This window comes from Conger conger, chromosome 3 (assembly GCF_963514075.1).
Source record: "Conger conger chromosome 3, fConCon1.1, whole genome shotgun sequence".
NCBI classification, from domain to species: domain Eukaryota; kingdom Metazoa; phylum Chordata; class Actinopteri; order Anguilliformes; family Congridae; genus Conger; species Conger conger.
In genome coordinates, this window is record NC_083762.1 from 13,878,975 (window position 1) to 13,902,683 (window position 23,709).

At 40.2% G+C, this 23,709-nt stretch overlaps 1 protein-coding gene across 4 annotated transcripts; it reads left to right on the top strand.

Annotated features, from left to right (window-relative positions):
- Nucleotides 1-1,981: 1,981 nt before the first annotated feature.
- si:dkey-17o15.2 (UAP56-interacting factor) lies at nucleotides 1,982-8,875 on the top strand. Of its 4 annotated transcripts, none has more exons than XM_061236236.1 (9): nucleotides 1,982-2,296; nucleotides 2,669-2,830; nucleotides 4,357-4,487; nucleotides 5,088-5,185; nucleotides 6,004-6,094; nucleotides 6,688-6,740; nucleotides 7,004-7,078; nucleotides 7,474-7,588; nucleotides 8,119-8,875. In XM_061236236.1, exons 1-9 carry the CDS (start codon nucleotides 2,224-2,226, stop codon nucleotides 8,224-8,226), a joined length of 906 nt encoding a protein of 301 aa, XP_061092220.1. In that variant the 5' UTR covers nucleotides 1,982-2,223; the 3' UTR covers nucleotides 8,227-8,875. The 4 variants fall into 4 exon arrangements, with proteins under 4 accessions (XP_061092220.1, XP_061092221.1, XP_061092224.1 ...); XM_061236237.1 differs by having other exon boundaries at nucleotides 5,088-5,161; XM_061236238.1 differs by having other exon boundaries at nucleotides 2,217-2,352.
- The last annotated feature ends 14,834 nt before the right edge of the window (nucleotides 8,876-23,709 follow it).

Below are 23,709 nucleotides of genomic sequence, written 5' to 3' on the forward strand. Positions count from 1 at the left end.
CAATATAGAACAAAATACTTCAGTCCTTAGTCCGACTGTAGGCCAGTTCACAATGTAGCTACGACAAAGATTGGATGGTTCAACCAATCGAACATTATTATTATTATTATTAGTAGTAGTAGTAGTAGTAGTAGTAGTAGTAGTAGTAGTAGTAGTAGTAGTAATGGTAATAGTAGTCATAGTACTAGACATTCCAAGCTATGCATCACCCGCAGAACAGCATATTTGCATTTATCTTAATTTTATAAATGGTTTTCTGGGCAAGGACATATACAGTGTGAACGCCTGCCCCACAACCAGAACTTGAAAACTTCCAATGCTATTTAATTAATGAAATCATTTTATGCTTTAAAATAAACTAAAATATAAATCACAGTAATAGTAGGTACATTTAAAAATAAGCAGGAGTTTTCAGCTTTTCTTAAAGAGTATTTATAGTCCCCTCCAAAAGTATTGGAGCAGCAAGTCACATTTCTTTGTTTTTGCAATACACTGAATACATTTGGGGATGAGATAACAAGATGAACACGAGACAAGAGTTTAGAATTTCAGCTTTTATTTCTTGGTATTTACACCTAGATGTGTTAAACTACTTAGAACAATACACCTTTGGAATCAGACCACCTAATCTTTAGGTGAGCAAAACCGGAACAAAGTATTTAAGTAAATGAAAGTAAATAACAGTTCATATTTGGTAGCATATCCCTAGCTTGCAATAACTGCATCAAGCCTGTGACCCATTGACATCACCAAACTGTTGCATTCTTCTTTTGCAATGCTTTTCCAGGCTTTTACTGCATCCTCTTTCAGTTGTTGTTGTTTTTTTTCCCTTCAATCTCCTCTTCAAGGGTGAAATGCATGCTCAATTGGGTTAATGTCTGGTGATTGACTTGGGTAGATTGTTATGTAACTGATTGATGTTTTTGGGGGTTTTTTTTCCCACAGCTCTGTTTCTGTCATCAACTGCTGTTGTTTCCCTTGGTTGACCTGTTTGATGTCTGTTGTTCATTATGGCAGTGGTTTCTTTCTTTTTCTGCACATTCCAGGTTGTTGTACAAGCTATCCTCAATGCTTTGCAGTGGTTTATCTTTTCTAACACAAATTAAGTCTTTACAGGCAAAACCCAAGGCTAATACCAGGAGCAGACATTCAGAACTATTTATTGTTTAACCAATCAATCTAACAGGACACATGTGGACAACAAGAAACACCTGTCACATGTTCCAAATCTTTTGCTCACCTGAAAATTGGGTGGTTTGATACAAAAGGTCATATGTTAAGTTGTTGAACAAATCTAAATACCAGGAAATAAAAGCATACATTTTGATCTGTCATCTCATGTACATATTTTGACCTCAACCTCAATTATCTTCAGTGTATAGCAAAAACAAAGGAATTGACCTAGCCGTTCCAATACTTTTTGATGGGACTGTTTAAACACTCAGTGAGCACTTTATTAGGTATTTTAGACATTTATTTATTAGACTTATTTTTTAGACGTATTAAGTCTTCTGCTGCTGTAACCTATCGACTTAGATCTTGGACACGTTGTGTGTTCACAGATGTTGCATCGACTACTCGTTCTACCATTTGGTACGACAACTAATCATGAGGAAACATGAGACCAGGAATAATTGTCCGTGGGAATGTATTTGGTGGCAAATTGAGGATTACAATAACGTAAACACGCAAATGGTCAAATTTGTCAAATTCATAGAGAAAGTATGTAGGGAGTTTTCGTTCCATTTCATTGATCCACATTTTGGTTTGATTTAAAAATTCAACAGCGGTCAAGAATAGTTTTAAAATATCATTTAGGCGTATAATTTAAATTTAGTAGTAGGGTTTCCATCATGTTATAGACTCTTATTTGGTCCCTCTAAAAAAAAAAAAAAAACGGACTCCTTTCGTTGTTAGAACATAAGCTATTTTAGGCTCTGCTATGCGGCTTGACGAATGCATATCGTTTTTCTATGACAGCTAAGCACAGCCGTTTAGAACTAAGCAGCTGTATAATACGTTCGCACATGCTGAAAGACCAGTTCAATGTGACAAAGTTTTTAAAGAGCTCTATTTAATATATTTGTAGCTTCTTGTTAATATTTGCTTGCTGATCTGTGCGGTACAACTTGTAAATATCTTACCATACGACAGCTGTTGATTGCTAAAAGGAATTCAAGAATTGAAAACGCCCACTGAAGCTTTGCCTGTCACAAGAAGACGATGGGTGACACCGTAGCGGATACGGAGAAAATGGAGGTGTCGCGCAGTTCAGAGAAGATTGACATGACACTTGGTTGGTAATCAAAAATCATTTGTAAAATAGGCGATACTATGTACGACAATTGTAAGGTAATAGTAAGGCTGCTATATTGCTATTCGCCTACTTATAACTGTGACTTTGTGTTTTGGGCAGCAGCCTACCAACTGCTGTTTAAAAGCTTTGCTTACTGGGCATGAGTCGACCGTGAGAAATCATGTTAAATCAAGTATTTGAAGTTTGTGTCAAATCAGTAAAGATATATGCTTATACATACATATTGTATTTTATGTGTAAAACGTTTTGTTCGGCCATTACACAGAACAATACTTTACACTAGTATGCAATGCATGCCACAGTGGACGCACAGTGCTCCAACACCCTCCCATTTATGTCCCCCTTAAACAGATGAAATTATTGAACTCAACAAAAAAGAACAGAAAGCAATGTCAGGTGCCCAAAGGATAAAAAACAAGCGAATGGCCAACAGAAATTCCATCCTCAAAAAATTACATAGGGATGGACAGCAACGTTTTCCTTTCAAACGGGGAGCCTACCAAATCCAACAAGGTAAGGGATCAACTGTAAGGCGACCATCAGCCAAACTACCATTTCACTAGAGTGAATCAGCATACACAGAAACATCAGCGGTGCGTCTGTTTAACAGGCTTGTCATCCATTTCCATACAGAATATTGGAATATATTGCCAGCTCATGTTAATTAACCTAAATATAGGACAGTTGATCCTCTATTAATTTGTCCAGCTCACCCAGTGAGAATAGCCCAAATGTCCCAAAGTTACTCTCCTTAACATTTCTGTTTATGTTGCTTTGCTTTCCTCTGCAAACTGTCCCCTCTTAATTTCTCTTTACCTCTCCATTTATACGGTAAGGCCATAGATCACTCTGGCCTGCGAGACCCCATTTTGGCTCGGACTAGGTTCTCCTTTCACTTTTGCCAATTGCTCACATCAGGTTTCCTGGAAAGGCTTGTGCTTGTGAGGGAGCAGGGCCGAGAGACCAAGAGCGACTGGGAAAGGATCACAAAGTTACCAACGATAAGTTGGATAACCACTAAAATAGGCGAGGAAAGAACGAAAAAAGGGAACCGAACTCCCCGGCGATCTGCCAACAGAAAATAAAAGCTGACCTGAGCTATACTGGTCAGATGAAACAAAACAAGATATTTTACTGGCAGGTTTGGAACGGGCTAAACTTCATGCACCAAACTCTGCCACTCACTCTTCAAAACAGAAGCAGAACCCAGAACAAAAACACAAGGGGAGGTTTTCAGGAACTAACCAACCCAAAGGAAAAAAAACAAACTAGGTCCCTAAACTTCTCTATTTCTAATTTCTAATTTTAAAATTCCAACTGAATGCTTCTCAAGAATAAAAGCAATTCAGTCCTAAAATTCTCTATCTGACTGTCTACCTTGATAACTTACCGGCTCTGTGTACGTGTTAAACTGAAACACCAAAGCTCAGAGCAGTGCCAGGAAGAGACGTAAATAGCTCTTCAAGCAGGTGACTGCAATCAGCCATGATTATACCTGCATTCCACATGCGGGAGGCAATTACTCCTGCTGAGCTAAGCCGGCAAGCCCTCTAGAGGTCTAGATAGGTACATACAGGAATTTTCAGGAGTAGACCCAGAGAAACCATGACAGTGCTTGCTTTCTGATCTTCACAGCTCCCTTCACTTTCCTCCAAGACCTACGAGCCTATTTTGTGATTGCAGATGAAGCCATACATTGGGCCTCATTTATCAATATCTTAGTAAATCTGTGTGCAAATGTATGTGTGAGTGGAACCGCACAAACAAATTCCACTAGATTTATCAAACACAGCTTTGTCCGCATCCACGTGCGTATGGTGATGAATCCCACAGTATTTGTGTAAATGCATTTTCCAAGGATTTGATAAATCAGGCCCAAGGATTTTAAGAGGAAGCACTGTCTCTTCTTCATGTCCATGGCCTTGAAGCAGGTCAAAGGGCCGGTTAAACATTAAAACGTTTGAAGGCTTCACCAAATGTATTCAAGTGTTCGATAAGATGAGTAAAACTAATGTGAGTGTTTTACTGTAACTCTGCAGGACCTTACAGACCAAGGTTTTTTAGGCCATACAGACAAGGTTTCTATGGGAAAAGGCCAAACAATTTCAGAAAAACTCCACCAAGTACAGATGGAGTCAGCCCCCTAAACAGGAAGCCTTGGAGTACAAAGGTATATTGTATGCGTGTGTCAGCTTAAAAATGCATAATGGTGAAAAAAAAGGTTTTCAACCCTTTGTAGTCTTCACCTTGTGTATGTACCTCACATCAAAATAAGCTGCCCTTCCCACCGCAACATGATAAACCCTCTTAATTGAATTTTAAACCCAAAATGTTGCATGTAGAAACAGCCTGTCACTCATCAACAAATTGGTGAATAACTGTTTTCGACTTATTTATTCAGTTTGCATCTTCATGACAAAACACACATCATCATCATCACGTTTCATATGGATTTTGTTTTGTTGTGCTTTTATTGTGTAATTGATTTCATAACTGCAGTGTAAAAAAAGAAGCATCATCATGTGTACCCTGATGGTGTACTTGTTTTATAGAAATATGAAAAGTGCTGTGTTTAACTTTTCTTAATGTCACGGTCACTCCAGGACAAGTCATCCAATTTCATGCTGAAATCTTTTTCGAATAGGGCATTTTCACTTCTGTTCAACTTGCTTCTGTTTCTTGATCGTAGGACAGCAGCAAGGTTTTGGCTTTAAGCCATCTTGTCACTTTGTGAATATACTCTGTTGTTGCGTACTGCCATTGTGCTTAGGACACAGAACCAGGAGGACACGCTGGAATGAAAACACAGCCCTGGTTGAACAGGAAGTTCTATCGACCCTACAGGTATCCAGCATGGCCAATGAGAAGGCAAGTTTGTAGTCAGCTGTGACATCCCAAAAACCAAGCATCCTCAGTTAAAATCTGAAACAATGGAATAAATTAAAGTATCAGTGTGGTAAATTACACAGATTCTCAGATGTGGTTTCCACTTTTACGCAAGTGTCCCTGAGCAAGACACCTAAATCGCTCCTGACGAGCTGGTTGGTGCCTTGCATGGCAGCCAGTCGCCATTGGTGTGTGAGTGTGAATGGGTGAATGAGAAGCATCAATTGTACAGTGCTTTGGATAAAGGCGCTGTGTAAATGCCAACCATTAACCATTTTTTCCAAGTTCCTGGTTTTCAGATCCTTGCTTTGCATGTCACCTATCGCATTGTGTGGTTTACTTATCGCGTCAGAAATGCCACATTAGCTCAGGAGGTAAGAGTGATTGTCTGGCAATTGAAGGTTTGCAGGTTCGATCTCCCATCCTGCGCATGACTCCAAACCCCCAATTGCTCCCAGTAGGGTGATTGATGCCTCGCATGCAGCCTTTTACCATTGGTGTGTGAATGAGAGGCATTAATTGTAAAGTTCTTTGGATAAAATCACTATATAAATGCAGTCCATTTACCATGAAAAAAATGGTGCTAAAGCTAAGACTGTGTGTTTCACTGCATTTGGCAGTGGTGTACAAAGTCCAAAGACATGCAGGTTATGAAAATGAAAATTAGCTCATTAGCTAACCCTGGTGCATTGACATTGATGTGGAAAGTGAAAATGTTGATTAATGTGCACTGTCCCTGATAAAAAAAATAAATAAATGAAAACATATTGTGTTTGAACAATGTTTTCACATGATGACAGGGCTCCTCAGCCGTACGGAGGAAGGAGGTTTCAACACAGCGAGCAGAACCAGGCGCAGGGGAAAACACGGCCATTTACTCTGAACAGAACAGTAGGTGTGGCACAACCAAATACATCACATTACACACACCCATTACAATGCACATTAAACACCATTTGCATTATGGTCACAGTTTTAACTGCTCAAAAGCAAATAAATGAATATAACATTCACAAAACAGTAGAACAGTAGTTCAAATCTAATAACTAAAATTTATGTCATTTGGAATTCTCCCAAATTCTCTCAAATACTAGCAGCATTTCAGTCATTTTGGACGTAATGCCAATCAAGGGGGTTTGCCAACTCCTTGACACAGGGGAATTATTTCCATACAACTCCTGTGTACCATACTGTAAATCTAAGAGAGCCTGGTTAACAGTTGCCCCCACATGTTAGGAATAAAAATCTTTGCTTGTTAAATTCTGCCAATATCGTCCCTGTAAGAACACTTAAATGCTCAATACTGAGACTCAAAGTTGAGCTTAATAATATATATTTTTATTAAGCACAAAAAAACAGGCACGTGCACCATCATTTTTGTCCAGAAAAGGAACTGTAGTATAATTTGAATATGAATAAGCCAACAGCTGCAAACTTTCCTCCATATCAATCATACCAATCATCCCAATTTCCCTTTTCTCAAGTTTCTTCCCCGGAAAATGAACGACAGATTTGGGAAGTACCATAAAGTAAGAAGGTAAGGGAATTGTAATGGGAATTAATACATGTACAGTATGCCAACAGTACAGCTAATTTTATTTGATATAAATGATTGAATCTGGAATACAGCTGCCCCTTTAGCCTATTTGAACCTTCTTGCTCTATGCATTTCATTTTGTCACGGTGGACACTTGCATTTGCTAATCATATAATTTCTTGTAATGAAACTTAAATTTGTGATCTCAAGAGGGCACTGTGTCTGGTACCTAATCAGCCTGTTTCTGCCTTTCGACCGAAAAGCTGGAGAACGGCTCCCTCTACTGGCTCCATTCTGACAGTGTCCGTTCCCAACACAAAGTCCGCTGCTGAGCCCACGTGAGTAAACGAGAGAAACGGCCTTTGCAATGTCATTGTTTGCAGTAAGATCTACAGTATCCGCGGAACAGAATTATTTCTGAAACGAAAATATCTAAAATTCTAAATGAGCGACTGTGCTACATTGTTTAATTTCTTGTTGATATGATTTACAACAGCAGCATATTAACTTTCAATAAGAATAAGTTAGTTATTTTCCATGGAAAACTTTTTTATTCAATATAATGTGTACTCATTATTTAAATTGTTTGATATTGCCTAGCAAATTCTCAAGACTGTTCATTAGCCCCATAATGTTAACTGGGAATTACAGCAATGGCAATGAACGGAAAGTCTGTGTGTCATCTAGTAATGCATTATGGGAACTGAGTGGCTACCCTCTTGCTGTTTGTCAGGGCAAAGGTCAAGCAGTCTCCTGTTACAGATGTGTCCCCTGAGACAGGAGCGGGGCTAGTCACTGAACCCAAAGGCATCCCGCTCAGATTCAACTTCAAGGCTGTAGCCAATCAGGTGACACTTGCAAAAATGAGGCACTTTCAAAACCGCGTGTTCTCCAATTTTGAATGAATAACTGAATATTAATTTAATTGATTTGGTTATTAATTGTGTTCATGCCCTAAACAGTATGTTAGGCAACTTTGTATCATTGAAAAAATTTTTGGTCTTCTTGGTTGATCTGGTCGACAAAATTTGAGGGAAAAAGCAACCAAAAATAAAACTTATTGAAGAAAACAAGTGATGCCAATGAGTTAAGAAGGTGGTGAACTCTTAAGCGATTCTGCTGTTCATCCTAGCCCTGCATTCCCCGGACAGAGACCAGAGAGATGCACACCTTCACATGCATATTTATGACACACTAAAAATGGCTAAAGCTATTTTCTTAACTCTCAAACAAGGTTTTCGAGCGTGAGACTTGGTCACTTGGTCGCTTTTTCCGATGAAATGTGAAATGAACTCTCAAGTCTTTCAGGGTTCTCCTTTGTCAGAGCGGCGCTCCTTGTTTCTGGTTCACTCACCTTTCCGCTCCGTCTGCGTTCCAGACAGGGGTGTCTCTCAACGATCGCTTCACCGGGCTGAAGATCCGGGGCGGGACCGGACACCGACCGTGGAGGGGAAGGGGGAGGGGCCGCATGGTCATCCTCCAGTGAGGAGTGGCCATGTGACCGGTCACATGACGAGGCCGCAGAGGGTGTAAGCCGCAATTCCTGTATGCTGCAAAGTCTCATCTCCGTGCTGTTTAACACGAAGTAGGCCCTTCTCAACTGGGCTGAATTACACTGAAATATGTCACAGCAGCCCTTTGTATTTTCTATGCTGAGCCGAATAGACACATTTTGGGGCAGTTTTCGGAGACACAGGTTAAGCTTAGTCCTGGACGAAATTGAGTTTTGTATAGAGAATCTCCATTCAAAACGAGTGAATCTGTGAAACTGGCACCTTAAAGTTTTAAGTATGGCGCATTAGGCTTGGTGCAGTCTGGTTTAACCTTCCTTTTATGAAACATGTTTCATTCATAGTGTGACGTCTGCCACCCATCAAGCTATAAAATATTATTTTTCTGTGGTCCATAAGGTAAGAAGACTTTGGGCTCCTTCCATTCGCTTCTGTGTATCCTCTTGTTTCCTGAAATGAGGAAAGGGTGCTAGGATGGAGGAATTGAGAAAATGTGTATTTGGCAAATGGAACGTCCTTGCTCTTTCAAGCATCAGTCTGAAGCCCCGTCAGTTACAGGAGAATGCATTTTTAAAGTATTCTAGTATTTTGAATAAATATGAATGACTTGCAACTTTGAAGAAATTATAGTTTTTTTGTGTTGTGTTCAAGTAAACATCTGACTATTATCTGCTTGGTGTTGTTTTGTGCTGACATGAACTAAAGTTGAAAAAGAAATCCTTGCAGTTAGTTTTTTTCGGTGCTTATAGTACAGATAATGTAGCACTATCAGAGTTTCCCGCAGGAAATTCTTCAGTTAGCTGGCTGGCTAACTGGCTGGGGAAGCTGGAGACGCTGGTCTGTTGAATTTGCCTACTCTAACTAACCGCTAGTCTACTGATAAATGCAGCACAGCTGCAAAAGTCATGGTTTCACTGTCGCAGTAGCAAGTGCTCTTTTGAAATAATCAGAAATTACATGCATTTTTTTAAAAACAGTTCACCAGCGAACATAAATCTTAGATAACGTTACAGATTATATCATTATTGTTATTATGTTATTGATGAATTTTGCCACAGCTACTACACAGGGGGTGAAATTAAATGTTAGGACCCAGCTTCCCTCAGTGGAATGAAAATCGGGACAATGCAAGTACTCGCCAAAGTCAACAAACACTTACTAAAGAAAAGTAAAAGTTTATTGAATGTCACATCGGCCCAGCGGGAAGATTACTGAAACAGTTTTGCAGTGACCTTCAACACACCGGTCGTATGGCGTGACATAAACACCCTCGGCCTTGACGCACATCTTACCTGTGTGGTCCTATCTCATTCCTACGGGGCGACGTGCAGTACAGTACAGTTTTTTTTGATCAACATTATCCACAGGTTTAACTATGCATACAGAACAATCCCGTCAGAGGCTAAAATCTTATCCACATGTTCCGGAAAGTAAACTAGTTTGATAGAGGCTTGCATCTATGGATGTTCATGCTAAACTGCAGGATTATTACATTATTATAGGCATTCGGCAGATGGTCTTATCCAGAGCGACAAACACTTGATTAGACTAAGCAGGAGACAATCCTCCCCTGGAGCAATGCAGGGTTAAGGGCCTTGCTCAAGGGCCCAACGGCTGAGTGGATCTTATTGTGGCCACACCAGGATTAGAACCACCGACCTTGCGTGTCCAAGTCATTTACCTTAACCATGAGGCCGCCCCTGATTATAGTTGGAAAGAGACAGTGCTGAATTTCATTGAGATTGTGCCGCTTGCTGTTGAAATCTTTTACACACAGCTCTCTTTTTCATCAGTAGTACAATGTGTGTGTCTGTTTCAGACAATTATGTTGTGGTGACAGGGGAGGTTCACTTATTTTCCACCCACAGCCTTATATATTCAGCTTTACTCAGACCAGAGCTACACAGGAAGACTGACCTGCATTACAGAGCTGTGTTCACACCTCCTTCTCTCAGCACTGAAACCACTCCCCCCTCACACCTCAGACCTGAAAAGAGAGGCTTGAAAACAGCACCTACATTTTAAAATACAAATAGAAACAATCTGTCCTCAAGTTTCCAAATATGATACATAAATTGCAATGACAAAAGTTTAGTTTTTCTCTCTTTTTCAGATCAAAATGACTTTGATTTTATAATTTGAATATGTACACAAATGCAAATGTTTTTTGTTTTATGATTTTTGTATATATTTTAGGAACATGCTCATGCATAATTAAAAAAGCACACATTTTCATATTAGTTTACCCTTGTGTAGCCTTCACTAAACTCTAAAATAAAGCAGCTTAAACTATTTTGCATGAAGAAACAACCTGTCACTAATCACAAACTTTGTCATAAAATTTCAAGTAGAAAGAATATTATTATATTATTAGGGGGGTTTCTTTGTGTTTAAACATACTGCCAGGTCAATTTTTGACCCGTAAGACAAGGGTTAAAACACTTTTTTGCCGAGGTGGCTTATGTCAGACTTCATTGTCATCAATGTGATGAATTAGTCAATAGCAAGGAATTACAGAAGGGTTTATTTATTTCTAAATTATGAAAACTATGATGTATATGCTTTTTTCCCTTCTAAAACACCATATAAAATAGAAATAACAGAATATATGAACAGAACTCTATTTTGGATTAGAAGCCCCAAGTAAAAATTTGGTAGCTTCTCTAAATACATCTAAATTAATGATTTAATTTTGTTTCTGTTTATTGTTTCATTTTATGAAACTGTAGTCATTGTAGAAGCTAAGTATAATATCTTAAAATTGAGCCAAAATCACTCATTCATTTGTGGTGCCTCCCAATAAAATGTGTACAGTTCAGAGGTTTACTAGTAGGGGGCAGCAGAGCATAGAATCAACATTATCCATCCATCCATCCATTATCTGAACCCGCTTATCCTGATCAGGGTCGCAGGGGGGCTGGAGCCTATCCCAGCATACATTGGGCGAAAGGCAGGAATACACCCTGGACAGGTCGCCAGTCCATCGCAGGGCACACACACCATTCACTCACACACTCATACCTACGGGCAATTTAGACTCTCCAATCAGCCTAACATGCATGTCTTTGGACTGTGGGAGGAAACCGGAGTACCCAGAGGAAACCCACGCAGACACGGGGAGAACATGCAAACTCCACACAGAGAGGCCCCGGCCGACGGGGATTCGAACCCAGGACCTCCTTGCTGTGAGGCGGCAGTGCTACCCACTGCACCATAGAATCAACATTATGATGATATTAATTTAATAATTAAAATCAAACGTTGCAATCAAAAGCTCTTCAGATTCACGTCATCTTTCAGATTTTGGATGTACTGCTAGCAATGTGGAAAAATTTGTAATGTTATTGTTTCCTGTTTATAAACACGTACCCTTTGAGAGCACCTGAGCGCCTATCGCACTGAGAGGCTGCTGGCTGGCAGAATGCTGTGGTTTGGTCTGACTCTTGGGCCATTGACTCAAAACGAAACCCTTCCGCTCTGCCTTTGTGATTTCCACAGCATGCACCCTTTTGATATATTACCTGCTAAGCCCCCTCCCCCTCTCTCTCTCTCTCTCTCTCTCTCTCTCTCTCTCTCTCTCTCTCTCTCTCTCTCTCTCTCTCTCTCTCTCTCTCTCTCTCTCTCTCTCTCTCTCTCTCTCTCTCTCTCTCTCTCTCTCTCTCTCTCTCTCTCTCTCTCCTGCAGAGGGATCAGAACTATGTGTGCTCTTTTAAGATAATCAGTGATTACATGCAATTTTTGAAACAGTTCATCTGCATTCATTGTCAATCTTAGATACCCTTAGGTATGGTATAATTTTTGTTATTACAATGATTATTTATCTTATGTTTCAAAGTATTAATATATGAATGTGTTTATTCATTTTAAAAAGCTTCTTGATTCTAGGTTTTGGTGTTAATGTTCATTGAAGTGGTGCTTCATTGAGACAGGGCCAGTGAGATAATAGAGGGAGTCCCCTTAATGAGGCCATTGTGATGTCATGGAGTGCCTCAGGCCAACACGGGTGCTTTGTCATGGCAAACTGCATTGTGGGTAGAATGCCTAAAGTTATTGCCATTTCATTTCTTATGCTAGGTTCCGAAAATGCTTACCTTTTGAGTAATGAACTGTGAAATTACAAATCAATAAACTACTTATTTAATCACACCTCACCCTGGTTTCACAGCAGGGTAAAATTACAGTCTGAAACAATCAAATCATTCAATTCAGCATTCAGTAAATGTAAACATTTAACTCACTTGAATTTTCACTACACAAGACTCTTTCTGTGCTGTTTCTCTGTACTAATGCATGGGCCATATTTGGGAGCTTTAAGGCTCACATTCTTCCATTCAACACAATGGTTGTACATGTTCTCACCATTGTGGGAAAGTTATTATCTTATCGATCAAGGTTACAGTGGAGCTGTGACATCGCAGTATGAAAATTCGACTGTGCTATCAAAGTTTACATACGCAATATGGGGCATGTAGAACACAGCAGAGCCATTATTACATTACATTATTGTTTTACTCTGCAATTTGGAAACCGGAACATGCGATCCTCGATGGTAACTTATCTAGCCCTGTCTGAGAACTCCCCTGGTCTCCTCTGGTAACTCGTCTAGTACTCCCAGGTAACTCTCCCAGTAAACCTAACTCATGAAATCTAGTATGATCCTTTTTCTAGTGAATAGACTCAAAACTGAATCAACTCTACTCTGATTAACTTTAATTCAGAACTGCTACTAAATTCATCCCTGGGCAACTGCAGCAGGATGTGAAAATTAAACACCCTGGAAAACCTCACTTCCTGTTCCAGCAAAGTAGGTCTACAAGGGCCAACATGCTCTGCAAGACCTTTTTTGTCCTCGACCATCACCCGTGAGACAGAATCAATATTTCATATCAAGCTTAATATTTGGGTTAAGGCAGTAGGTTTTTTTTCAGAAAGGATTGTTATAGGTGGTGCCAACACACATATGGAAGTTTAAACCAATCAGAAGCTTACTCCTGCAGCAGCATTGGCTCAGGCGTTAAGAGCGGTCATCTGGCAAGTCGGAGGGTTGCTGATTCGATCCCACCCTGGGTGTGTCAAAGTATCCCTGAGCAAGACACTTACCTCCCAAAAGCTCCTAACATGCTAGTTGTTGCCTTGCATGGCATCCAATTGCTGTTGGTGTATGAGTATTGATGGGTGAATGAGAAGCATCAATTGTACAGTAGTAGTAGACCCCAAAGAATGCAGAAACCAGGCAGATAAACTATGAGATAACTGAGAACTACAAAAACAGTCTAACAAGCCGCTTCAAACAAAGGCAAGGTAAACTCAAGACTGCACACTGAGACAAGCCAAGGCAGGGCTTAAATAGCACAGAAACACCACGTGCCACAGGTGAGTCTAACAGAGGGAGCAGGCAATCAAACTGAAAACAAGGTGAACCACACGCATTCATGGCGCCCTCTGGTGGCAATCAGTGGAAGCAGCAGGAGCAGGCAAATTCCTGACTCTTTCGTACAAAAAACGCAGGATTGATGGGGGACACCGAACAGGGGTTCAGCCTGCGTTTGATCCATTCACACTATTGTCGTTGGGGGTAAGTCCGGGGTCCTTGCAACCTTCATATGTGTCACTGCTGAACCAGGTTGTCAAGTTTCAATGTCATTAAAAGTGGACATAGTCAGCTTGCTTGAAGTTCATTTTTTCCCTGCTAATACAGTTAGCATGATAGCCGCATGGATAGCAAATACAAAATAGGTCATAACCCTGTGCACTAACTGTTGATTCGAATGCCTAATGATGCCTAATGTGATTCCACCACAACTACCGCACACACACACAAATATATATGCAAATATATACAAATATATATATATATATATATATATATACACAGAAATATACACAGAAATGCAGAGACTCACACACACACAAACATATATTTACACACACATGCACACACACACACACACACACACACACACAGGTTATGTCTGATCAGGGCTCATATAAGCTGTCTGAGGGAGCCCAGCTTTGGTGGATGTGGAGCTGTTGGTTCAGTGAAAGAGACACTCCCCCCTCCTCTAATTTAGACTTGCACATGACTCCAGTATGTAAATAACACATACCTATAATCAAACTGGAAATAACGTTTTCTCTTGTTGCACTGAGAGTGTTCGTGCGCGGAACTTTGTCACCCAATACATTACCTGTTTGAACAGCCAATAATATCTGCCCCTGACTAGTGACCTCCTACTGGAAAATGATCAGCTCAAGTCCTCCTACTCTGTACACTTTGAGTTTTACAGTGCAGGGTACAACAGGGTCTCAACCAGAGGAGAGACTCAAGGAGAGAAGAGCTCAGATACAGCGATGGCAGCCCTCTGTGTTATTCTTGTGTTTTTCAGCAAACTGTGTAAGTGTATACTTGTTTCTGACTTATTGACCATTTTCATTTTAAGTAGTGTACAAAGAGTACACAGAGATTGGTGGGTTTTTTCCCCATTGTCAGTGAAGTTGAAATATTGCTTTCATTTGGATTCCAGGTGGTCTGCTTGGGCAGAGTGTAGTTCAGCCCAACGCTGTGGTGACAGCTCAGCTTGGAGAAACCGTGACTCTCCCATGTTTCTGTTCTGATATGGGAGGAGTGGGCACGATCAGCTGGATAAAGCATTCACTTGGACAGAAGCCTCAGCATGTCGCAAAGATGCTGAACCATCAATCAGATGCTGTGTTTTTTAATGAGTTTAAAAACAGTACACGTCTCAGAGCTAAGACAGCAAAGGGAAGCTTTAACCTGACTGTCTCACAAGTAGAGTCATCAGATTCAGCAACATACTACTGCACTTTTATTATCTCCTTCGGTGAAATCAGCTTTGGAAATGGAAGTACCTTAATGGTGACGGGTAAGTATTAATTTTATTTTTCCATAGCTTAACTTGTCGAAATTGTAATTTGTCATTCTACGTTATAAATTGAAGTTTTGCTGACAAAAACACTTTGAAGTCCCTTGCCATAAAATTGATATTTACAGTATGAACTGTTTATGGTGATGCTTTCGCCAAAAGCAGAGCTGCCATATGCTGTACATCTTAAAGGCTACGTGTATATACTCAGTGAGCACTTGACTAGACTTTTTTAGACTTAATATGTCTTCTGCTGGTGCAGCCTGTCCATTTAGAGGATTGACATGTTGTGTTCAGAGATGCTCTTCTGCATACTACTGTTGTAATGTGTGGTTATTAATGTGAGACCAAGGGGGAAACATTGTGCAGTTCTCAGTTTTGCAGAATACTTAAAAACACTGTGTTTGATTAGATTTTGGTCAAAAATGAGATAAACGCAGATTTGGAATATTCAAATACTCATCTATCATTCAGCTATGAATCCATGACACATCACAATGAGAAAATATGAAACAATAAAAAGAAAAGAGTTGAAATATAAAATCTACCCGGGTCCGGTTGCATTTCCTGTTGGTTCTCCACATTGTTCTTTGCTGGTGCATCAGTTGTAGCCCATTGTTTCTTTGCACATAAAATCAATCACTCAAAATGCATTCACTGAAATTGCCCAAGTGATGAAGATGTTGAAGCTTTGTTAATAGCTTTTACATTTTTTGAATAAAAAAAGAAAGCATTCAAAACTGATTGAAGAAATTGCATTTCTTTCTTGTTTATCTTATTAAGTTTCAGTGTGTGCAGTGTGTCCCTGTCATCTTTGGTAGAGATATTAACCATTTCTACTGTAGTGGAAAACATTGAAGCATTAAAAATGAATTGCTTCATTTGAATAAAATTTTAAAAATGTATTTAATACAATGGTTTTAGTTTCTAGTATAGTAAAATGCATGTAGTTAATCAATAGTGGTTTTAACAAAACATTGCTGATCGACGTGATCATTTCTAGTGCACAAACTGCATCTGAATCACACATATCTGCAAAAACTTGCTGCACTTTATATTATTAATCGGTGGAGTCATCTTCAGCTCTCTGTATAACGTACAATAATACAAAGCCATACTGCATTGATATGTAAACCATACACAGTGGAATCCAAAGGACAATTCTGTATTGAGTGTAATGAGTGCTAACTTTTGACAGGGCCAGAGTCCCAGAGCAGGACAGTAGTGCTGCAGCAGCCCGAGTCTGAGTCAGTGCAGCCAGGAGACTCTGTGACTCTGCAGTGTACAGTACACACTGAGACCTGTGCAGGAGAACACAGTGTGCACTTGTTCAGACCGGGCTCAGGAGAGTCCCCTCCAGGAATCATTCACACCCATGGACACAGGAGTGATGAGTGCCAGAGGAGCTCTGGGACTGTGTCTCCCACACAGAGCTGTGTCTACAACTTCCCCAAGGGGATCCTCAGCCTCTCTGATGCTGGGACTTACTACTGTGCTGTGGCCACCTGTGGGGAGATCCTGTTTGGGAACGGGACCAAGCTGGACTTTAAGGGTAGGAACGAAATAGGCACATTGTGAAATTTTGTTTTTAAAAGACATTGAAGACAAAGGAGTTATTGTGCATCTACTGTACATTACAATGTTCACTTAAGGACATTCTAATCATGTATTTGTGATCTCCAATCTTGAAAGGTTAATGCTACTTGTGAAGAATTCTAAAATAGAATTTTGCTTCTAAAGCGTCAGGAAATGAAGCGTTCCTTTACTGCTTGGCGGGAGCTTTGGCGTTGAGTGTGATCCTACATATTGTCCTCGCTCTGAGCAGGAGAAAAAACTGTGAGAACTGCAAAGGTAAGAGACCAAGGTATCAATGTGTGGTACATGTAATATGGATTATTTAACAGCTTATACACAAAGAAATTTGTGTTGCATCAAAAAGTATGATGCATAGACAATATTACAAATACTGAATAAGAGAGAATTTAGAAAATACAGTATGTGTGTTTGTGTAAAATAGTTTAAGAAAATTGAGTACAATATTGTCAGGCCATTTTGTGAATAGCATGCAGTCATAATTATATGCAGTTCCTGTACAGTTCTGCAAAACAACAAGTAAAGCTACTCCATCAGTACAGATTACTGTCTCACACTACTTGTGCTGTAGGTATGTGCACATCTAGTCATGCAGTATCACATGTAATGTAAAAGCCAAATCTCACTTGAATTTATGAAACTTCAGCTTCTGATATGGGCCCCAATATATACCAGCTGGCATGAACTAAAGTATAGCCACTTGATATGTGAGGCAGCTGTGATGTGACAGTCCCTCATTGTGAAAATAAAATGGCTCTTGAGCGAAAGGTATGAAGAGAGTACAGAATATTCTGACCACCAAAAAGTTTTTCTCCCGACTGTGGTGAATATGATGCTCAATATGAAAACAAACTGCTCTTACTGTAAGTTAAAATAATAATTGCATTACATGAATTGCATTTCGCTGACGCTCTTATCCAGAGCGATGTACCATTGATTAGACTAAGCAGGAGACAATCCTCCCCTGGATCAATGCAGGGTTAAGGGCCTTGCTCAAGGGCCCAAAGGCTGTGAGGATCTTATTGTGGCTACACCGGGGATCGAACCATCGACCTTGCGTGTCCCAGTCATCTACCTTAACGACTACGCTACAGGCCACCCCTACAATAATCACAATAATAATAATAATAATAATAATAATAATAATAATAATAATAATAATAATAATAAAAAGGAGAGGAAATATTTCTTACATATTTGATTACACATCATTAAAGTAGTTGCAATTATTTTAAGACTCTAATGGTTTATATTTATTTGTAATTTGTTGTCATGTATTGTAATTTGTTGTAGCATATGTTTCAGTAACTTTTGACTTGCTGCTACCTTTTTTGGCCAGGTTGCTCTTGAAAAAAGTGATTCTTAATCTCAATGAGCCTATCCTGGTTAAATAAATTAATAAATTAATAATTTTACTCAAACAGGGGCTGCATCAAATAATCAAGTGTCCTTGTCGGGCGAACAGGTACAAATATTATATTACATATTTTTAATAAACTAAAGCAATTTCTGTGTTGAATATCCTGGTAAAATGATCATCGGAATGAGGAGTAACCGTATGTGTTGTCTCATGTTGCCTTTTAGCATCAAGATGAAGCGATGAATTACGCTGCTTTGACTTTCACCACCAAGAAACCCAAAGTGAGGAGGAAGAAGAGGGAGGAAGAGAGAGAAACGGTTTATTTAGGTGTGAGATTTAAAGACCACGAGTGAAGCTTTCCATCAAAATTAATCTTCGTCACAAGAATGATCACAATTTATGTCCTCCTTCGCAGTATATGTAAACTGTAAATTTGCCATAAAAAACTAAAAGAGTGAACTGATGTGCTTGCATTTTAAGCATTATGTCGTCTTTAGATTCTGCATACTCCCCTTGTCCTAAGGCAAAAATGGCCCACTTTCACTCAACCCCTCAACCCCGAATGTATTTTGCATTAAGAAACTGAGTCTTCCACACGGCGGCAAAGCAACAGGCGGACCAGGACCGCAGCTCACTCCCCATTGGAGGAACAGCGGGGCAGTGGGGCAGTTCCAGCGTGTAGTGGACAGAAGAGTGGTTCGGGGCGCAGCCCAGCGGCTCAGAGACTTTAATGCGCAGCGGAAGACAGCCGATTGGTTAGGGGTTGGGTTTTCTTTTTTTGTGTTTTTTTTGTTTTGGGATGTAGAGGCCCAGCACAGCGGTGGGGGCCAACTACATCCCTTCTTTAAAGATTATTTGTTGTGTTGTCTGTGTGTGTGGAAGTGAAAGGTGTGAGTGTGTGTGTGAGGCCCCGCCAGTGTTGGTTGCCTTCCCCTTTGAGTGGGGTTTCTTCCCCCCCCCCCCTCCTGGGCGTGGGCTGGGTGGCAGGGGGGCCCTGGGTGGGGGACACTGGAGTGCTGTTTTGTCACTGGGGAGTTTAGCCATGATTGCCTTTGTGTGTTGTGTGACGGGTTTACTCTCTACCTGTGCCGGGCTCTGTGTCACGTTTCAGGTCTGTCTCACCATGTTTTATGTTGATTTATGTTTATTCATGTTGTCTTAGTCACGTAGTATTTTATCATGTATTATGTTGTCTAGGTTCGTCATGTTGTTTAGTTATGTTTCGTTACGATTTATTTTCTTGTCATGTTTAGTTATGTCTCGTTACGATTTATTTTCTTGTCATGTCTAGTTATGTTATCGTACGATTTTGTTACCTGGTTATGTTGAGTGATTATCGTCTTAGTTTCGCTTTGTGTTATGTTTCGATGCATGTTTATTGTTACGTTAACTGGTCGTTGTTATGCATACACTTTTACATGTTTTTCCGCAAACCTTGCGTTCCGCCTTTTCTCTCTCTCTCTCTCTCGTTCTGTCCTTCACTCCCCTAATGTTCTATTTGTCTATTTACTAAAACTACTAACGCTAGATCAGGATTGGGTAGAAACTAACAAGACTAATCATGTGTTCATGTTACCTTACGTTTCTCGTGCATGTCATTTACTAATTTACTAATGCTAGGGCAGGATAGGTTTATTACTAACGATTACTAATCTCCTTGTTAAACTTGTCATCCATCGCACCTGTTTTCCATTTCCTTGCTACGCTCTAACTAATTGTCTACACCTGTCTACACCTGCATTTATAGCCCAGTCGCGCAACTGTTCACTGCGAAATTGTCTGCCTCTGTCTTTTCACACAACTCTTGAGCATTACTTACTGTCTTGATTACACGTTACGATCCACGCCTGTTACTGACCATCGACCATTGATTTCTGTTTTGTGACCTTCGTTTTGTTTTTCGACTACGTCCCCGCCTACCGTTTATGTACTTTTGCCCCGCTGATTGTTTCATGGTTTCGACTCCCGCTTCGCCCACGACTACGCCTCTGCCTGCCGTCCGCCTGTTCATCTGCCCCGCTGACTGCTCTCCTGCTACCGGACCTCCCCGCACGCCTACCGACTACGAGATTGCCTCTTCCCTCGGCACCGTGCTTTTTGTTCGTTTTGTATTTGTTTGGCTGGATCTTCGTGTATGGACTTTGTTTGTATTGACTACGCTCCTGGGACTCGTCCCGAATAAAGCCCTAACGGGACTTTATCTTACTATTGTTTCTGAGTCGTGCATTTTGGGTCCAACCCCCACGCACCCGTCTCACTCTGGGTACGGGAGGGGGGGGAGTATTGTAGGAGTAGTGGGGAAGTCGAAGGGGGGTGGGGTTGGTGCGGGTTGTGGTGTGCTCTGTGTTTTTTGAATAACGAAAATAAAGCTTTTTGCCCTTTACCTGCTTCGTCCTGAGCTCCTTGTGGTGGGTAGGTTCTGCATAAGAACAATAGGAACCCGTGGAGGGGGCAGGAGTCTGCTTTTCCCGCTCCCGACATTTTCTCTGCTATTAAATATAGTGGTTGGTCATTTTTCACCCTTAAGACAACACAAGGTTTAAACGTCGTTCAATGTTGCCAAATCTGACACAGTTTAGGGCGGCAGTGTATTGCAGTGGTTAGGGAAGAGGAGGTGACTCTCATTCAGGTCATGTACTGCGTTTGTACCTTTGAGAAGGCTGTTAACTTGAATGACTTCAGTGTATATTTAATATGAAACTGTACACATGTAGAATTGTGGAAGTCACTCTGGGTAAAAGAGCCTACTAAACGCCAGTAATGTGATATTAAACAGAGATGTGAAACATTAGGACTACAAAACAAGATCAGACTGCTAATGTGTCATCAGTGATTTATTGATTAGAAAGGATGTTTTGGAATGTAGTTTTTGAGGTTTGGAAAGAGTCGGTGATAATTTTTTGGCTCCACTGCAAAGCATCTTTATGATACTGTAAAATACTGTATAGAAATAAAATATGATATATTTCTATGAAGTTTAGTGCAGAATTATTTGTTATGGTAAATATTGTTCCTGCTTTTTTGTTTGATATTTGTTTGATGCTTTCTGAAGACAAGGCCTCCTGCAGCCACCTGTGCCTTCAATAGCCAAAGCACTTCCTGTATGCACAGCGACAGCTTTCTTGTGTTCTCAGTTATCGATGTTGCGCAGTGTGTTCTAGGAGAACGGAACGCATTTTCTGACTGAATGATTCAGTGGCAGATAAATTCCTGTGTTCACAGGGGCTGATAATCTAGAGAACAAAGAGAGAGTAATGCCCTTACCCAGAATGGACTTTAGTAAAGTATTTACCTTAGAGAGCTGAGCATGATTATAACGTCTTTTGACTCTTACTCTACATGTGCAAAATTACTGGTATAAGACTGGTGTAATGGCCAACACACAGAAATAAGATAATGTGATTTTAGTGTTAATACATTTTACTCTTAATTGCATTTCATACATTGAACCATAACACACAAAGAAATGTCACAGAGTCAGAGTCATTAGACTGAATAAACAAGCACATACTGTTCTCAGCTAAGCCAACTGGTCTTTCACTCCAGGTTAACTTATACCAGTTCTATATGAGATTGTGAAAGAGTGTGTCTGCCATTGAGGTAACTTTGATTCCAGATATGTGTGAAAAATAAAAAATAAAAAATAAATCCTGCTTCTAGCAACCTCATAGAAACTGCAACAAAATGTTTAAATTCACACATTTAAAAAACGCTGACCTAAACCCCCATAAGAGCAAACCTAGGGCACCAGTGGCAGGAACAAACACCCTGGTGACAGAAGTTCATCCCAAGGAACTTGATTCTGGTTGCTTGGATGGATCCAGACTGAAGGGGGAGCCCATCCTCCCCAGTCCTTCTGCTGACTGTCTTCTCATGACCTAAATTCATATTATTTTCAGAAAATCTCCCAAAAATACAAAGAACATTTTTGTGTTTTTTTAGGATGATCTGGAGAGAAAATCAAACTTTTTGACTAAAGGCCACCCAAGTAAAATGGTGACAGTAAAAAAAGCAGGCAGTAAATGTCACATGGACATACCTATTGCTGATACACTGCCTGTGATCAGACGTACTCTTTATTGAATTTGATACATTGAAGCATAACAGCTTCAAAAATTCTTCAAACAAGAACCAGCACAAGCAGTTATAAGAGACTATGCTATCAAGAAAGAGTGTGTCAGACATTGGGGTTAGGTTGTAGGCAAAAATTAACTTGTTTCTAAAAAGCTCATAGAAACTGACAGAAATCTTTTACACACAGCTCTCTTTTTCATCAGTAGCACAATGCGTTTGTCCGTTTCAGACTGTTCTGTTGTGGTGACAGGGGAGGTTCACTCATTTTCCACCCACAGCCTTATATATTCAGCTTTACTCAGACCAGAGCTACACAGGAAGACTGATCAGCAGTACAGAGCTGTGTTCACACCTCCCTCTCTCAGCACTAAAACCACACTGGCACTCCCCCCTCATGCCTCAGACCACCTTTCCATTTTTTCAACTGTCTAGAAAAGAGCGGCTTTAAAACACTGCATAAACAACGTTTCAAAATACAAATAATGAAAAATCTGTTCCTGCATAAATTGTGCTTAAATTGTAGTGACAAAAGATTGGTATTGCCCTCTATAATTAAAGAGGGCTTTTAACTGTAATATTCTGTATTCATCATCATTCGCATGTTTTCTTCTAAAACGTGTGCAGTGCAAAACTTTTCAGAATGACACTATTTTGGTCTGATTATGCTGTTTTAGACATATGTTTTAAGCTTGTGTGCATCCTTCAGATTTCTGATATACTGCTTGCAATGATGAATATCATTTTCAATATCACAATAAAACCATTTTGAGGGCATTGTCAGTATTAATTATAGACTGTTTCTAACTTTATGACATCCTGAGATCTGCTTGCTGGAAGAATGCTTGGCTCTGTGGTTTGGTCTCTCTGGCCATCGACTCAAAACAAAACCCTTGTGCTGCGCCGTGGTTTAGCATGTATCTCTCTCTCTCTGAAACGTACACATTGTGAATGAGAGAGGTCAGTGGAGAAAGGCCAGGAAGGTCGAAGCTGACAGGAAGATGACAGTAATGAAAATAACCACACTTTACAACAGTGGTATGCAGAAGAGCATCTCTGAACACACAAAGCATCATAACTGGACAGGCTACAGCAGCAGAAGACATAAGTCTTAAATGCCTAACAAAGTGCTAACTGTGTGTATATTCAATGCCAGTGTTAATTCCAGTGTTCATTGTTCATTGAAATTGAAATGTAATTTCAATTGTAATAGGGTTGTAATAGGGTTGTCCTGGCCCTAGTTTTGTCTTTTAGAATTTGGAAAGTGGAACCTGCAGTCCTCTCCCAGTAAACCTAACTCATAACATCCTGCATGATCCTTTATAGTGAATAGAATCAAAGCTATTAGCAACTTTACTATGATCAACTCTAATTCAGAACTGCTAGAAAATTCACCCCTGGGCAACTGCAGCAGACCCTGGAAAACCTCACTTCCTGTTCCAGCAGGTAGGTCTACTAGGGCCAACATGCTCTACAACATGCTCCTCGGCCATCACCCATGAGACAGAATCAATATTTCATATCAAACTCTTTATTTAAATGAGTAGGTT

Excerpts from the sequence above, each read along its gene's own strand:
- si:dkey-17o15.2 (XM_061236236.1), top strand. The coding sequence starts at position 2,224 with ATGGGTGACACCGTAGCGGATACGGAGAAAATGGAGGTGTCGCGCAGT. Across the intron at positions 7,079-7,473 it reads AAGTCCGCTGCTGAGCCCAC|GGCAAAGGTCAAGCAGTCTC; the intron begins GTGAGTAAACGA and ends GCTGTTTGTCAG. Across the intron at positions 7,589-8,118 it reads TCAAGGCTGTAGCCAATCAG|ACAGGGGTGTCTCTCAACGA; the intron begins GTGACACTTGCA and ends TCTGCGTTCCAG.